At 37.8% G+C, this 18,355-nt stretch overlaps 1 protein-coding gene across 1 annotated transcript in view; it reads left to right on the forward strand.

Annotated features, from left to right (window-relative positions):
- DNAH7 (dynein axonemal heavy chain 7) overlaps positions 1-18,355 on the forward strand; it is a 243,777-nt gene that overhangs the window by 59,051 nt on the left and 166,371 nt on the right. The window contains exons 15-18 of the mRNA XM_060105782.1: positions 3,493-3,717; positions 5,980-6,126; positions 7,925-8,610; positions 10,924-11,110. Coding sequence (XP_059961765.1) covers positions 3,493-3,717; positions 5,980-6,126; positions 7,925-8,610; positions 10,924-11,110 — 1,245 coding nt within the window. The remainder of the gene's footprint in view (positions 1-3,492; positions 3,718-5,979; positions 6,127-7,924; positions 8,611-10,923; positions 11,111-18,355) is intronic.

The raw sequence follows: 18,355 nt of genomic DNA on the forward strand, positions 1-18,355 counted from the left end.
CAATCGTCTGCAAGAATCTTTTTGAGAGCACTATTAATAATTGTTACCATGCTAACAGGCATAAACCAGGACTGTCTTGGGCAACCTGAGATATGCAGTCATCCTTCATTTTTTTAATCAACAAATATTTAATCCTTAAGTAATATTTTATTTTGTTTTTTTTTTTTTTTTGCGGTACGCGGGCCTCCCACTGCTGTGGCCTCTCCCGCCGCGGAGCACAGGCTCCGGACGCACAGGCCCAGTGGCCATGGCTCACGGGCCCAGCCGCTCCGCGGCATGTGGGATCCTCCCGGACCGGAGCACGAACCCGTGTCCCCCTGAATCGGCAGGCGGACGCTCAACCACTGCGCCACCAGGGAAGCCCGTTATTTTGTTTTTGATAGGCTTTTATTATATAGTAAACATTTCTGTGGTAGTTTGCTGAAAAGTGTTTTGAGCATAGGACTTACAGTACTAAAAATATTAGAGAAGTCTTGCATCATTTTTCTTTTTGCCTCTGTGCTTGAAGTCTACCTGATGGTAATAAAATAATATAAAACACCTGGTTAATCATCCTTTTATTTTGTTCCTTTTCCATTCTTATAACATTACACTTTTACAGAATCTTCTTTTTCCTTTTCTAGCAATCTGAAGATCCAAAATAGAACCCTTGTGTTCCTAGATTTTAAAATACTTAAGCAAACCCAGCAAAACATGTTAAATCATTCAAAAGTTTGTATAGGTAGGAAATTATAAAAAGTGTTCAAATGATTACGTACATTAAATTATTTTTTGCACTTTATTTATTTATTTATTTTTAATATTGTAGTTGTATTTTTTTTATTATTAGTTTCTGCTTTATAACTAAGTGAATCAGTTATACATATACATCTGTTCCCACATCCCTTCCCTCTTGCATCTCCCTCCCTCCCACCCTCCCTATCCCACCCCTCCAGGTGGTCACAAAGCACCGAGCTAATCTCCCTGTGCTATGCAGCTGCTTCCCACCATCTATCTAAATTATTCACTTAAAGAAAAATTCGTGAAAATCACTAGAACCAAATTTTGCATATCAGCCTCTAAAGGGTTCTATTTCCTTTAAAGTATTTGTACTTGGATTGGGGTTCTTAACATGTGAATTTATGTGTATGTGTGTGTATCAAATACAAACAAACCTATGATATCCTTTTTAGAATTTTTTATATTTTACATGAGTTATTATAGAACATCAAGTGATACTTTGATTATGGATGATTTGAAAGGTAGCTGGAGAGTTCCATAGCTGGAAATTCCTTTGACAAAAATGAATACTGAGTATGAAGAGTGTTATTTATTTACCCTCTTAACCATCACTGGAAATATTTAGGAATTTGGAGTTATTTAGTGTGAATTTCTATTATTCATAGCAACATTTCACAGAATTAGCAAATAGGATTCATTACCTAATATTTAAAATAATTCTGTATCTTGAAAAAGTATATTCCTATAAGGGCATAAACATCTTCTCAGTTTATTCAATACAGACATCAGTCTTTTTTTTTTTTTTTTTTTTTTGCGGTACGCGGGCCTCTCAGTGTTGTGACCTCTCCCGTTGCGGAGCACAGGCTCCAGACGCGCAGGCCCAGCGGCCATGGCTCACGGGCCCAGCCACTCCGCGGCATGTGGGATCTTCCCAGACCGGGGCACGAACCCGTGTCCCCTGCATCGGCAGGTGGACTCTCAACCACTGCGCCACCAGGGAAGCCCCAGACATCAGTCATTTTTTATCAGTAAGAGGAAGTAAAAATGCAGTTGTTTGACTACATAAAAAGCTGATTAACCAAACTACAAAAATGTATTTTCACTTAGATCACTGTTTGGATTTGCAACAGAAAAACATTTATTCTAATTAGAATGACATATCAATGAAAGCTTTTAAGACAATGTCCTTTTTTTCTTTTTAATTACAACAGTGAAAAGTTAAACAATATGGAATTGTACAACATAAAAGTTCCTCTTTTTCCATAATTCTTTTTTTGGGGGGTAATGGTTCTTTCCAAACATATGTATAGATATGGCACTAGGGAGAGTGATGAAAAGGGAGAACCAGAGAGAGGTGGTTATTAGAGATTTAAAAGAACTTTAAAAGCATTAAGAAAAGAAGCATTTACTTCATAGACAGGGAGGTGTGGGGTATAACAGGGAAGGTAAACACAGGTAGGTACAAGTAATTGCCAGTTTTCTCATTTTTCAGTGGGATAGCAGGTTTCTTTCAGAATTTATATTATTAAGACATATGCATAAATTAATATGTTTCAAAAGAGGTTTGAGAGAGCTACATGTATATATGTACATACACATGGGCACCTCCATGTGCATGTGTACACACACACATACACCTGTATATTCACCCACTCACACATACACAGAGCTTTGTCTTTGCAAAAATAGAATCATTACTCCTGCAAATTATTTTATTCACTTAACAGTATACCTTCTCTGCACTTCTACTAAGTAAATAAGGCTCTTACTTTCTTCCAAAATCAATAGCCAATTACTTCAGTACAATTTATTAAATGATCTGTCATTTCACTCCTTATTTGAAATGCCTCTTTTTCAACACTAAATTTCCATTTGTACTTGGATCTATTTCTAAACCCTGTTCTGTTCCATCCTCTACTTCTGAGCCAGAACAGGAACTGTTTAACTTACTGCATCTATATAGTATATTTTGCTATTTAGCTGGGCTAGTCTCTATTGTTTTCCTTTTTCATGATTGTCTTTGCCTACTCTTGAGTACTTTCAGAGACTTTTAAAATTAAATCAAATTTAGTTTTTTTAAAATGCCATTGCAAATTTGATTGAAATTGCATTGACTTTCTAGACCGATGGGAGGAGAATTTACATCTTATTATGTTTTAACGTGGGTTTCCATATTTATTTGGTACTTTTAAAATGTCCTTCAATAAAGTACTGTAGTCTTCCTCATAGATTTAGCACATTCCTTGTTAAATTTGTCTACAGTTATATTTTAGTTTTATAACTAAGGAAATTGTTGCAGCACTGGTGTCTGTTGCAAGTTTGCAATTTTACATTTGTTATGGTGGTTATTTGACTAACTGTCCCCTCCACTAAACTATAAGCTCTCTGAGGACAAAGCCCAGGTCTGTTTCTGTCACACTGTATTGCCAGCACCTGGCACAGTATCAGGCACATAACAGGTGCCCGAAATGCTCTTCTGAAAGAATAAATGATATCACTCAGCATCTGCTTCTTATATTCCGGAGAACCATAGCATTCTTTGCTTTTCCAGTGCTCTTTGTGTGTTGTTGAGTATTTCTGTTTTTCGCCCTGCTCTGCCAGTAAAGGTTTTCAGGATGGATGAGAAGCAGACTGTGCTGCAGTCCCCTATTTGGAACCAAAAGTCTATACTTCTAACAAGTCTGTACATATTTATGCAGTGTATTTCTACAGGCTATTTTTCGACATGAGCTGTTCCTTAAAATGCCATCTGTAATTTTTGTTTTCCCTCAGGCTTATATTCAGAAAGTAGAGACAGTTGATATGATTGAACTGGGACGGAGATTGGTGGATTCTAAAAACTGCCTCGCCTTCCTCATTGAGTGTACCAACTTTTCTCCAGCAGACATTAGGCTAAATAATAATGTCTTCCAGTGGTATGGAAGAATGGATGAAATTTTTGACGAACATAGGAAAATCATTAAGGAGAAAACAGAACAATATCAAGAAGGTCTTAAGGTGGGAATCATGGATATTTTAAATTATTTTCATTTTTCTGGAAATATTTAACTTCTTACATAGCAACGTCAGCTCCTCTATTTCACAGATGGTATATCTTAGCTCTCTCCTCCCATAAGTCTTAGTAGAGGATAGGACACATAATGGATGGATGTGCTATCCTTTCTTGATTTTTCAAGGGAGAAAACATTTGAATATATTGCCCACAAATGACCATTAATAAGAATAGTATTTATCTTATATGGTTTATAGTACTGTCTTGAGTTTATTTTTTATTAAGGTCAAAGCTTCCTTGGTGAGGTGTGCCTTCACACCTCATAATCACCAGCTTGCCTAAGTACTGTGCCCACAACCATCACTATAACGTTCCGTAACTTGAACCTTTGGTGTGTGTGTCCTACATATAAGATGGTGCATGATTCCCCCCATCTACCTGTCCAGCCTCACCTCCTACCTCTCCCCACTTCATGCTCTGGACTCTTTAGTAAGCCTGAGCAACTTCTGGTCCCCGCTCTCCTACACCTCTCATCTCTTACCTGCTATCTCCATTCTCTCTGGAGTGACCTGCCGCCCTGCCTGTCTATCTAGCAAAGTCAGCTGACTTTCTGAGAAGCCCTTTCAGTCAGACCTCAGTACTGCTTCCCCTCTGCTCCCGTGACACTTTTAACACACCTCCTCCGGGCTAATTATCTGATCATTATGTTATTATTTCCATCTCCCCATTATTCGGTCAGCTCCTTGATGGCAGGGCTGTCTCATTTTTACCTTTTCTCCATTTATATCTGCTTGGCTAGCACAGTGCCTGACACACAGAAATGCCGTGAGCACTTCATAGCTATTATGTGAATAAATGACACAGTATTTTCAGTCTCATTTTACAGATGAAGAGACTAAGGTTCCTAAGTGAAGGTGAAGAGGCTTGTTTCAAGTCAGCCAGTAGAGCTGTTTGATAGCAAGCCTAACCTCTTTCTACCTCACTACAGCAAATACGATTAATTGGCAGCATATGTTGTTTGCAGAATAAATTATGGACTTGAAACAAACAAAACAACCCTTCATTTTAAACTATAAGTCTATATTTCTGTTTTATGTTTAGGCCATTTCAGAAATTTTTAAAACCTGTAGAAGGCATCATGGGTATTTGATGTTTATGCTACAATATAATAGACCCTTAGGAAATCACTAGGTGGCCCAGGATTATCTATACTTCATTGTAATGTATACCATTCTACAAACTACACATAATGTTAATGAATTTTTCCTCTTATTTTCCTTCCCCCACTGGGCCAGAGCAATAAATTGGCCAGGAAACCAAAGAGGACAGAAATCAACCTAGATAATCTATAAAATATAAAATCTATTTTTGAATAACCTAGATTTGACTTCTGAATATTTTATTCAGAGCTGTTTTTTTTTCCCCGTTGGCGGAGCACAGGCTCCGGACGCGCAGGCTCAGCGGCCATGGCCCACGGGCCCAGCCGCTCTGCGGCTTGTGGGATCTTCCCGGACCGGAGCACGAACCCGTGTCTCCTGCATGGGCAGGCGGATTCTCAACCACTGCGCCACCAGGGAAGCCCCAGAGCTGTTTTTTAAGAGCCATTTAATTTGGAATGCCTTACCAATGACAATTTTGTAAGAAGCCTTTCTCATTTAAACCCCCCCCCCCAACACACCTGTTTTATACTGGAAGGGTTTAGTTTTTTGGCTTTTAAATCTGGATTTATTTATTTTATTTCCTGTGAAGAGAGCCCATGGGACAAGAAAAATAACTTTGGAATACTTTGTTTTAGCATTGCTAATTGAAGAGATACCTGAATATCAGAACGCAATTAAAGAAATTCAGTTTTTTCCAGTTGTGTGTAAAAATGCTACCTTTACAGGCCTTAAAAAAAAATTGGAGTTCACTTCTAGCCTCATACTTGATTATTATGAGATTTTTTCAAGTGCTTGTATTTCATTAGCATACTAAAGAAACACCATTGTTTAGCACATTCTTATTCATTTTATTAGAACTTCTTACCTAAACTTTCTCTAATTTGTGAATTATAGGAACCTTAATGATTAATCTTAAATCCCAACTCTTAAAAATTCTGTATATTTTGGATCCCAGTCATCTTTAAGATCATCCCTTTCTTCATATTTTGCCAATGACAGAATATAATAATAATAATTCTGAAAATCCTTACAAATTCTAAATTTTTCTCTTGATGCCTAGGGGTTTTTACTCTTAAAAATAGTAACGAAAATAATTGTTTTTATTAGTTACGGTGTGAATGGTTTGTGGAGGAATTGCAGAGTTATGCTAAACAGTCAGAAGAATTCTACTCATTTGGAGATCTTCAAGATATACAGCGGTACCTGAAAAAGGCTCAGACACTGAATGGAAAGTTGGATTTAGCAGCAGACAAGGTATAAGCTAAAAATTCTTAATAGGGTGAATTAGTTCAACAGAATGATCATTTGAATTTGTATTGGGTATTCACCTTTAAGAAATGGATTCAAATAAGAGTTTAACTACATTTAATTAGAGATTAATATGAATGGCACAAATAGATTTTATAGACATGCTTCAAGGAGGAAGCAGCATTGCTGTTTTCTATTGGTAGTAATAACATTTCAGTGGCCTTCATCTTTTAAAGATAGAGTTGTATCTCCATCTGCTTTTTAATCTTGATCATTTACATTATGTGATAACACCTGGTTACTGTTTAGATTTCCCACGTCCATGGAAGCCAGCTTAGATTTGGTGGCTGTGTTGTTAAATTAGGTCCATTATTTTCTCCCATCAAGCTACTTTGTTCCCAATACCGCTATTTCAGAAATCAGTGGTCTTGTTAGAAGCAGCTGGGTGGGAAAAAGCCGTACTCTTTGCCATGTTAGAAGTTTGAAATTTTTAATTGCATTTTTTTTAAAAAGGGGAAATATGAAAACAGACCATATTATGATGCTCTACCACTTTTTATATATTTCAAGATTTTAATATCTTAGTTCAGGTAATTAAATAGTTTATAATAATCTCAGATATGTAAATATATGTTGAGACAAGAGAAATTGTAGATTTTAAAAAACTGATGTCACTGAAATTTTAAGTAATCTGCATAATTTACATATCTATCTCACTCTTTTCAATTCTATAGATTTCTCATCTACATCTCCCATATCCTCACAACTTCACTACTGATCTAAGAGGAAATTAATGCTTTCTTTGTGTCTCTTATCCTACATACCTTCAAGACCCAGCCCTGGTTGTAGCTTCTCTAGCATCTGTAATTGCGCTATTTCAGCAGGCTCTCTTGTCTCTGAGTGATAGCATTTTTAAAAGTATACCATTCATTTTATATTAAATGGCTACTGCTCTAACACATCTCTTCTGTTGCCTTATATTATTAAATAATTGGTATCTAACTCCTCATCTGGATTACTAACTCTTGGAATTGGTACTTTGCAATATACTTTTTTCTATTTTCCACAGTATCTAACACAGTGCTGTGTTTATTAAAAGTAATTAAGTTCTTGGGACTTCCTTGGTGGCACAGTGGTTAAGAATCCTCCTGCCAGTGCAGGGGACGCGGGTTCAAGCCCTGGTCTGGAAAGATCCCACATACCACAGAGCAGCTAAGCCTATGGGTCACAACTACTGAGCCTGTGCTCTAGAACCTGTGGGCCGCAGCTACTGAGCTTCGTGCCACAACTACTGAAACCCCTGCACCTAGAGCCTGTGCTCTGCAACAAACAGAAGCCACTGCAATGAGAAGCCTGTGCACCGCAACGAAGAGTAGCCCCCGCTCGCCACAACTAGAGAAAGCCTGTGCACAGCAACAAAGGCCCAATGCAGTCAAAAATAAATAAGTAAATGAATTTTTCAAAAAGTAATTAAGCTCTTGTGAGTTAATAAATGAAGCTATATCCTCAGTATATCTGGATGGGCAGAGACATTTTATATAGATAAATATACTATTTTAACTAACTTAACCAGTCATTTTTCTCTGGAAACTGTAATAAGAAGGAAATAGGAACAACAAAAATAAACAAAATAAAGCAAATAGGAAAAAAGAGATTACTGCTCAGTTTTTCTAGTTATGGCCTAATTTAACTTTAGGGTTTAATGAGAGGTTTTTTTGGTCACATTTGATATAAATGTTTTTTAAAACTTTATTTTGAATATCATTCACATTTAGAATAACATACTTAATACTTGTTCTTCCAGATTGAGCAGTTGAATGCTGAGGAGGAGGCGTTTGGTTGGCTACCATCAATATATCCTCAACGTAAAAAAATCCAAGATGGTTTGAACCCTTATCTTCATCTCTATGAAACTGTTGTAGAATTTAGCACCAAGTACAGAGCATGGACAGAAGGACCATATCACAAGGTGAATCCAGACCAAGTAGAAACAGACGTTGGAACTTACTGGAGAGGACTATATAAGCTGGAGAAAACCTTCCATGATTCTCCAAATGCACTGGCAATGACAAAAAAAGTAAGAGCAAAGGTGGAAGATTTCAAGCAGCACATTCCTCTCATTCAAGTGATTTGTAATCCTGGTTTGCGCCCCAGGCACTGGGAGGCCATGTCCAGCATCGTTGGTTACCCCCTGGAGCCAGCAGATGATTCCACTGTCTTCTCTTTTTTAGATATGAATCTGGAACCATATTTAGATAGGCTTGAAGGTATTAGTGAAGCAGCTAGCAAAGAATATTCTCTCGAAAAGGCCATGGAGAAGATGATTAATGAATGGGATGCAGTGGAATTTGTCATTCTTCCTTATAGAGAAAGTGGGACATTTATTTTGTCATCAGTTGATGAAATTCAGATGTTGTTGGATGACCACATTATTAAGACACAAACTATGCGAGGATCTCCTTTCGTTAAACCCTATGAAAAACAAATGAGGTAAAGTGTTATTTATATGACAGTGTTTATACTGTTACCAAAATTATCACTCATATGTAATATACAGTTCTTCTTAATAATTCTGTACTTTATACTTAATATGTTAAATAGTGTATTGTAAGGAATGATAACCTTTATTGCTTTTGGAAGAGTCCTGATCCTTTTGCTATCATGTATATTCATAACAGAGGTAGTAGATAGTCAGCCTCCAGATATTCATTTTTATTGCCCACAGTCTGATCTTATACATTTGACTCTCAAAAATAGTCTCATGCCTATGAACATAGTTTTTTTGTTTTTTGTTTTAATGTGATAGTATTCAGTTGGTATATGGGTTATTTATTTATTTTTTTTATTATTTTTGTCTGTGTTGGGTCTTCGTTTCTGTGCGAGGGCTTTCTCCAGTTGAGGCGAGCAGGGGCCACTCTTCATCACGGTGCGCAGGCCTCTCACTGTCGCGGCCTCTCCCGTTGCAGAGCACAGGCTCCAGACACGCAGGCTCAGTAGTTGTGGCTCACGGGCCCAGTTGCTCCGCGGCATGTGGGATCTTCCCGGACCGGGGCACGAACCCATGTCTCCTGCATTTGCAAGTGGACTCCTAACGACTGTGCCACCAGGGAAGCCCCGAACATAGTTTATAGAACATATAAACTGTAAAACTGAAGATGATAATGTAATTTTCCAAATATACTAATTAGTTTGTTGTCGATGATTCCTCAAAGTCTATTGTAATTTCCAGTCATATGCATAAAGGATGGCTAGATAAGTGCAAAAGCATGAAACTATGATTCTCGTCTGGAATTTTGAGCGTCTGACACAGCCAACTAAATCTGACCCTATCCTGTCAGTTTTTAAATTTTTTGAGATTTGTTTTAAGCAGCTTATATTTGATCTTTAAAAAGAGTAAATCCAAATCAGACTACCAACTTCAATGTGAATTTGCATGGTGAGGGAAAGCTACCTGCTTGGTGATATCAGCCTCTGGTTATTGATGTATTATCCTAAACCTGAGCTTGCTCAGCTGTTGTTGGTGTTGGCTCAGTGTTTGATTGCTGTGCCTCCTGCCCAGCTTGCTCCAATGTGCTCATCAAGGGTAATTTTTGAACTTCTCTGAAAGTGGTATATCTAGATTCTATTTTTAAGGACTATTCATGAGATCGTTAGCTAGTGAGAAATTTTTTGCATTAGTCAGGGATTAGATGGAGAAAGAGGGAAGAGCACCAGAAGGAAGTAGAGGCGTTCAGTTCCCTGTGTGGAAGACACATTTATTGATGAACATTGAAAGGAAGGTATTTTAGAAAGACATTTTAAGATGCCTTGTGACTTTTTGAACTCCTGTATACATTTCTTGGTTTTAACAATCTAAAATTATAAATGATGAGTAATGTATGAATCTACACATAAAGCCATCCCATCTCTAAGTTTTGTTGCCATTAACCAATCATTCTTCTTTATGGCTATGTTATCTCTTATAGTGTAGTGGTTACAGCTGTCTGGGTTCAAATCTGGGTCTATTGTTTATTAGCTGAGTGAGCTTGAACCTGGTACATACCTCTATGTACCTTAGTCTCCCTATTGGTAAAAAGATACAACACTCTGGACCCTGCCCCCTTGGGTTGTTGTGAGGATAGAGCAAATACATGCAAAGACCATAGAACTGTGCTTGTAAAATTGTCAGTTTATGCTGTAATTTTAATATTTATTCTTGAGGAAGTTAAGTTGTTTTTGTTCTCCATATTTAGAAATAAACTGATAACTCATTGTAAATTCAAAAATGCTTCCTTCTCACGAATGCCACACTAGTATATTTAAGATTATGTAGATTTTTCTTTAAATGCCAGTTATATCTTATGAATTGAAATATTTTATTTTGGAAATAAAGCCTTTATGGCCCCAAATTTTTTAAAAACTGAAAAAATAAGAATGTTAAAGGAAATAAATCTTGGATGTAATTACCTTTCCTAAGAAGCTCCGAGTGCCCTTGATTGAGAATACCATTAGTATCTCTAAAATCTCATTTCTCAGTTTGTACCCTTTGTCCATAGAATCGGATTGCAGAAAGGTTTACTGATATACAGAAACCAACCCATTTGTAGATAGGTACATCTAACATGTATATATCTGTATTAGCATAAATGTTGATGCTATTATTTACAGACAGATTTTATAGAACAAAGCTTGTAGGTAGAAGAATGGAAATTGGAATAACACCATTGCATATAAGATTGACAGCCTAGCCATGGTTTTGAGTTTTATCATCTGAAACATTGCTTGGTTTGCTGTTGTTAAGAGCCACTGTGTTTTGCTTCTCAGGGAATGGGAGGGCAAACTCCTGCTGCTTCAGGAGATTCTGGATGAATGGCTCAAGGTCCAAGCCACGTGGCTGTATTTGGAACCCATTTTTAGTTCTCCGGACATTATGTCTCAAATGCCTGAGGAGGGCAGACGATTTACGACCGTGGATAAAACGTGGAGAGATATAATGAAAAGTGTAGTACAGGTAGGTAAAAATCTCTGATTGTTTTGTTGAAGTGACATGATTTTTGTGTTCAAAACAATCTAAATAAGCCATTATCTTTTTCCCACATAGGCTCCTTTTCAGATATTATTTTAGAATCCCAGGAGCAAGAAACATCAAAAGGAAAATAGGTATTTTGTCCTGATTACTTATTGAGGTCAAAATTGAATTTGCATTACTTAATGATAGTTGTTCTAGCAGTGGTTCTTACTGGACACTCTGGTAGGAAGACAGTGTACTCAGTACACACCGTCCTGTCTATTTTCCTGCCCCCATGTTACTGGCTGTACCACCACTGAAATGTGCTGTGGTGGGAAAAGGTCAGCATGCCAACTGCTCAATCAACACGTTTCTCTGTAGGGACCAAAAAATAAAAAATAAAAAGAAGAGCTGCAAAGGTAAATATACTTAAAGAGCCCAATAAATACAAACAAAATACAATCTACCAATCAATCACCACACAAATACAGTGGAGAACTTAGAATTTAAGTTAAGGAGGGAATTTAATAAAAAACCAGTAACACCAAAAAAGGTATGGTTTTTGTTCAGTTCAAAAGACATTTATTTATTTACTGCCTGCAAAGTGTGGTTTGTGTGTTAGTGGAAGTTAAGATTAAATACAAGAAATATTAGCTATTAAATTATGTCATTAAATGAATGTAAACTTCTCTATTGGTGTTTTGATCAAATACAATATTGTAAGATAGGAAGAGTATTATCTTAAAGTTTTTCTACCCTAAAATGGAAATATGTATATTTTTATTATTTAAACTTTGAAAATTGTGACTCTAATCCTAAATACTGACGATACTGTATCAATGTCAACTATATGATTTTACTGGAAAATATTCCATAAGATGGACATGGGTCTGTTTATTTAATAAGTTTACTTTGTCTTATGTAATAATACTTGAAACAAAGCTTCTGTATAAAGCAAACTTTTGTAGAATTAATCACACTGGAATTCCATATTTAAAGGACCTACTGGTGAGTCACTTTGTAACACATTTACTCATTTCTAATTAACTTGTTTTATAAATTTAGCCTTTCCTATATTGTTTCTTTACAACAGGGCAAAACCCTTAAAACATGTATACATTTTTGTTTGGAAGGGGATGAAGTAGAATTTTTTTATTGCCCAAAAAAGAAAAAAAGTAGATGCTTGTATTCTCCTAGTTAATATAATTTTAAAAGTTAAAAAAATTCTTTTTTTGACATTCGATTGAAATACTCTTCAAAATTCATATTGCTAGGGAAATTTTATAGATAGCTCAATGCCTAAGAAAGGGGAAGCTATGCTGAGTCTAGTAAATAAATGAGAAAGATTTTCAATTCTATAAAACCACATTAAAAACATATTAACAGAAAAGCATTACTTCCTCTCATTCCCAAATAAGCAGTTTTCTTTGGATGACACTTCATTTACTTTTGTTATAAGACTTGATTATCTTCTTCAGCTGGCTTTACATTTTCTTTTTCTCAATATGTTAGTATTCAAGACAGCTTTTCTCCATATTCTCTGGAGCTTTGAAAAGAAACACAAATCCATATTCTCTCAGGAAGGCTAATGAGGATGATCTGTATAGTAGAAGCCACTGGATTAAATGCTTGGTACAGAAAGCCATCACTTTCAGTCTTAGGGGTTTCCAATAAATGTTCTTTTAGAACTATGCCAAGAGAAAAGGCTCAGAGGTTAAAAACAGAATGTAAATGATGCTGTTAATATAAATGGCTTGCTTGAAGTTATCTTGGTTCCTTAAGGTATAAGAATGAAATAGTAGTATGTTTTGGTACCTGTTCCTAACTACACTTGGCGAAGGCTGTTTCTCACTGGGGAAAGCTCCCTTACTGACCTTTCAGTGTAATTCCAGAATTTTCCAGTCACTTTTGTTTATTAAGATAGTTTTGCCTATGAAGACTGAACTGTACCTGTTTGAAAACCTCAATCTCTTGTTCTAATTAGAACTCTTCTCCTACCCGTAGTCAGGTAACCCTGAGGCTCTGGTGGGGTGGGGACTGCACTCTCCCGCACTGCTTCTCTCTTTCCTGGTCTTATCACTTGGTATTGGGAGAGGGAGAAGGTAGGGAGGAGGTGAAGAGAAAAAGGGAAGGAGGGGGAGAAAGTAGAAAGAGGAAGAGAGAGAGAAAAAGAGGGAGAGGGAGAGAAAATGTACTGATGTAACCGATCCAGCCAAATTGGCTATTCTTTCCTTTGGTGGTCATAAGGTGGATGGCCTCCTGTCTCTGGTGCCTGCACTGTGCCTTTACTGTTGATCATCACAACTAGTCTAGCTTTTTGACCAGTTGTGGTGAGGTGAAGTCCACAGATTAACTCAGTGTGGACAGGTGAAGACCCCGACAAGCTCTGGCTGCTGAGGGATGCTATCTGGAGCATCTCCCCTAGGTTTGGTCATCCTCTGCCAGACTTGACTTCATCTTCCAACTGATCTACCAGTGATGCCTTTTGCCACATTCCTCTCATATGCATGTCTTTGGCCCCATATTCTAGTAGTATTTCACAGATCTGTAGCCCTTAATTTCACCTGGGGTCTGCAGCACCTGGGATCCATCTTCTGTACTTCTTGGTAACCTTGAGCACATGGTCCTTGCCCTTCCTTCACCTGGTCGTCCCACCATACCACCTTCTCCCAGAGTTCTCCTGTTCTGATAGCACTGGCACAGGTCAGCATGCTGGTGATGGAACAGACTTCCAGTTGGAGAAGAAGACGTTAGCCTCCTCTCTTTACATGCACTTGAAAACTTTTCTAGGGACTCCCTTGGGCCCCCTCCCTAATACAGGACCAGTTAGTTGCCCATCGTTTGGGGTTGAAGGAAGTGGATAATCTTTTGTGTGTACCCAAACTTGACTTTTGATCCACATGAGTCTTTTGTATTTCGTACAAGGCAGGAAAAGGCACTCTTGAATTTCTTCCCAAATCTTTTCCTTTTGTAGTCTAACTGCATCTCAGCAAATATGAACACTATTCCCCCTGTTTTTCAGGCCAAAAGCATAGAGTCATTATTTTTCTTTTTCCTTTTACTATAGTAAATATGATCACTTGGCACCAAGCATCTCACCTCTTTCTAGTGAGCTGGAAAGCTAAAATTGTGTCTCCCAGACTCCTTAGCATCTAAGTTTCTGGAAGTGAATTCAATTTCGATGATTAGGCACACTCATTTGGGATTTGGAAGGCATACAGTGGCCATCTTCTTGCCATTTTAGCTATTTCTGCTGTCAAGCAAGATCACTTTCTTTTTTTCTTTTCCGACAGACTTCAGTGTCTGGTCACCAGTTTTGTGGGTATTTACAGCCGATGATGATGGTGGCTTCATGATCCTGCACAGTGATCCTAGAATCACAGTCACCATGGTGTGTCCTTGAATGCAGTTAGTTCTAGTGGTGGCGTCCTTTTGTCCTTACTGAGGCAGAGGTGGCAACACTCCTGGAAGATCAGTTCCACAGGTTCTAGGAGTCTTTCCTGGAAGCCCAGCCTGGAGTGTGCTCCCTTAGACCTTCTAATGATTTTGTAATAACTTAATTCCCTATATTAAATTTCCTTTTGCTTAATTACCTAGAAAGATTCTGCACTGAACTCTGAATAAAGATATCAGACCCTCCAAGTTGGCATCTAGGATCTTGGTCTATATGACCAAGTTGGATTTTAGGGTAGTTAAAATCTAGTTACCATCTGAAAATGGAACACTGGTGGTACCTGGCATGCGCTCCAAAATTCACTTACTTAAATTATTCTCTTGGTTTCCTGGAATGAAGAGTCTGTTTTACAGGCAATCCTTTGGTGGACCAACTGACTGTTGTGGTAGGTCAATAGAGTACAAATTTGAAATACAAAGGGATGTGAGATGGGCTGAATTTTTCCTAAAACACTGAAGAAATTAAAGAAATGGCATAATTCAGGGCTTAAATTCTTTTCTCAAGACATGGTCAGGGGATTAAGGTGTTTCTGTGATAGCCCTTGAGAGCCTCTCTCATAGCTACAAATTTGACATAGCCAAAAATTATAGAGTCTGATCCAGCAGGTTGCCAAATTACAATGTAATTTAATTCCCAGCCTTGCCAGATCTGTTCTGTGAAATACTTTACTTACTGGGAAAGAGTGGGATGGTGAGAACTGAGAATGGGGACAATTGGGTGAATTTGATTGACTTTGGGTACACTGACCCTCACACTGAGAGCCTCCCTTGCCAGAAGCCTTGTCAGAATCCTAAGAAATAAAGGAGATATTATATTGCAATAGTGCTTGCCTAGGGAGAACCTAAGTTAGATACAGTCAAATGTATTGATGTGAGTGCACTTACCAGAGATCCTGGCTTCCATGAGCTAGTCAGGGAGATATGAATGATTTCTGTTTACTTGCTTTTTTGACCAAAACCTGGCTTCCGTGATGGCCCACCTAAATGAAGCTGAAATGCCAAAAATCCTTGATACGATTTAAAGAAATTAAAGACTGGCTTATAGATCTCTGCAAAATATTTCTTGCGTATCATCCAGAAGCAGAAATTACGACCTCCCCCGCCCCCTACTTAGGGGATTGACTTAAAGGGTAGTAGGAAGGGAATCCTACAACTTCAATAAATATTAGGGGTTTTTTAGACCTTGCCTATACAAATGGCCAGAAGTGTGGCTCTACATTGATCATAAAACAGTTTGGCTGTATGATCAAGGACTTAGAAGAAACCAGATTGAAAGACTGGCAACAAGGAGGTCTGAGGAAGAGGTATAAGGGATCACAGAATAGACTAGAATATGAGCATATGTGTGCTCTATGTAAGTGTTTAATAAAATGCAGCACTGCAAAAGGAGGCACTTGATAATATGAGTTGACCAGTTTATCTATTTTGTGAATGTCAGTCAGTATATGCCATTGTATGCACAGTGAGCTATGAATAGAATAATCACATGATATGTTGTCCAAACTGCAGAATTTCTGAGAGTTAAAGCAATTAATGAGTAAGCTAGGAGAGCAAACATAAACCAGAACTCTCCTCATCAAACTGCATTATATGGTCACTCAAGCTACAAAGAAGTCATGATGGCAGAGGTGGGAATTATGGAAGGACTTGTCATTATGGGCTGTCCCTTACCCAACACTGCTGAGTGTCCAAGCTGCCAACAGCAGAAACTAACAACATGCTTCTGGTACAGGGTCACACCTGAAGGGACCAGGCAGCCATTTAGAAGGAATTAAATACATTGGACCTCTTTCAACTTAGAAGGGATCAGTGATTTTTCTGCACCAGAGGGGTTTTCTTTCTTATTCCAAGCTTCTGTCAACACTGTCATTCACTGACTTACTGAATGACTTATTGTCACAGTTTCCACACAACATTGCTTCTGCTAAGGAAACCACACTACAAGGAAATGAGGCAATTGACTGATACTCATAAGATTTACAGGTCCTATGTGAGCATTGACCTCGTAAAAAGTGGAATGTCTCATGTTGAAGACTCAGTTGCTATTCCAGCAGGAAGAAAAGTGTGTGAGTTTGGGGTGCAGTTCTAGAGGATACATAGCATAAGTTCTCAACCAACACCAAATACAGAGTTTCTCCCATAGGCAGAGTACATGGGTCTGGGAATTAAGAAGTGAAAATGACAGTGACACTTTATACCAATTCACCCAATAAACTTCTCACAATTTTGCTTCCCTGCTTTTGTTCTTGCTAGTTGAAATGTCTTAGTATCCAAGGGAGAAATCCTTCTGATGGGACATGGCAATGGTTTCCTTGAACAGGAAGTTCTTGATTTGCTCCCTCTACCCTTTTACCTCTCTGTCCTTCAAACTTTTACCTTACTCTCTCTATTCCAGCCACACTAGCTTCCTTTTTTTTTTTTTTTTTTTTTCAATCACACATGCCAAGCACCCTTTGCTGTAGAACTTTTGCTCTGACTGGACCCTGTTCCTGAAATGCTCTACCTCCAAATATCTGCAGAACTAATGAGTACCTTTGCTTCCTTGAAGTCTTTTCTCAAATATTACCTTTATAAAGAGGCTCACATTGAGCATCGTATTTAAATTGAAACCTGCCTTTGCCTTTCCTGGCAATCCTGATCCCCCTTTTCATGTTTGCAGCATCTATTACCTTTTAACTTAGTATATGATTTTTGAATTGTCATGTTTGTTATCTATCATCTGTTTCCTCATGGAGGCTGGGATGTTTGTCTGTTTTGTTCACTGTTGTGGCCCAAGCACTGAGAAGAGTGTCTGACATTTATCAAGTCCTCCATAAGTATTTGTTGAGTGAGTGGGTGAATAGTTAAAGTGAGATTGATCCTTGAATTATTGCTAGTTCTAAGAATTCTGAAAAACCTTCTCTGAAAATTCAGTGTTAGAAACCTGGGTCCTAAGAGCTGGATTAATCCTAGAAACATCCTGCATCTTGAAAGAATTTCTATTTTTGGTGAGGTCAAAGGATCTGAAAGTAGTAAGGGAGCATAAAGGTCTACTCAGTGAACTCACATTTCCTTTCTTAGTACTTAAAAGGTTTAAAGAGGATCTTATTAGTTTTCTGTTGTCCAGGGTTTTCTGATTTGGAAGTTTATGCTTCTGGAAGTTTATAGAACTGGCTTGAGCTTAATTCCATTCAGTGTACTTTCTGTGAAGCTTCCTGGCAGCAGTAATTAGAATGCTCTCTCTGTATACCCCAATTAAAGTTTCAGGCCCTGATATCACAGGCAATTGGTTTAGAAATGTAAATCAACCAGTAGCTTGTCATTTGAGCTGATGAGATTGGTGATACTTGTGAAGCAAAAGAAGACACGTAAAATTTGTAAAATTATTTCTTTAATACCAAAAAGTAATAGCAGTTAATAATTTCTTTTCCTCTCCTGAAGATGAAAAGTAATTAAAGCGTCAAAGGAGTCATACTTAGTTTCAAATTTCTGGTAGCTTCCTGTTATAACATCTTATTGTTCTGTCTTGAGAAACTTAGCTAATAAGTTGGTACAGTGGGGGGGGGGGGGTCGTAAGTTCCTTGAGTGCCTTTGTGTGTCTGCAGGCTTAACTCATCCTCATTCACTCAAGCATTCAACAAATATTTATGGAATGCCTACTCTGTACTAGAATTTTGTGGCAATGCTTAAAGGAACTTAAAGCCAGTTTTATTTTACTATGATAAATATCTTACCAGAAGGATGGCAGTTTATTAAATGTTTATTTTAACTCCATTAAACCAATGGAGTGATGTAAGTGACTTACTCCATGAATTC

This window comes from Mesoplodon densirostris, chromosome 8, assembly GCF_025265405.1.
Source record: "Mesoplodon densirostris isolate mMesDen1 chromosome 8, mMesDen1 primary haplotype, whole genome shotgun sequence".
NCBI lineage: Eukaryota > Metazoa > Chordata > Mammalia > Artiodactyla > Ziphiidae > Mesoplodon > Mesoplodon densirostris.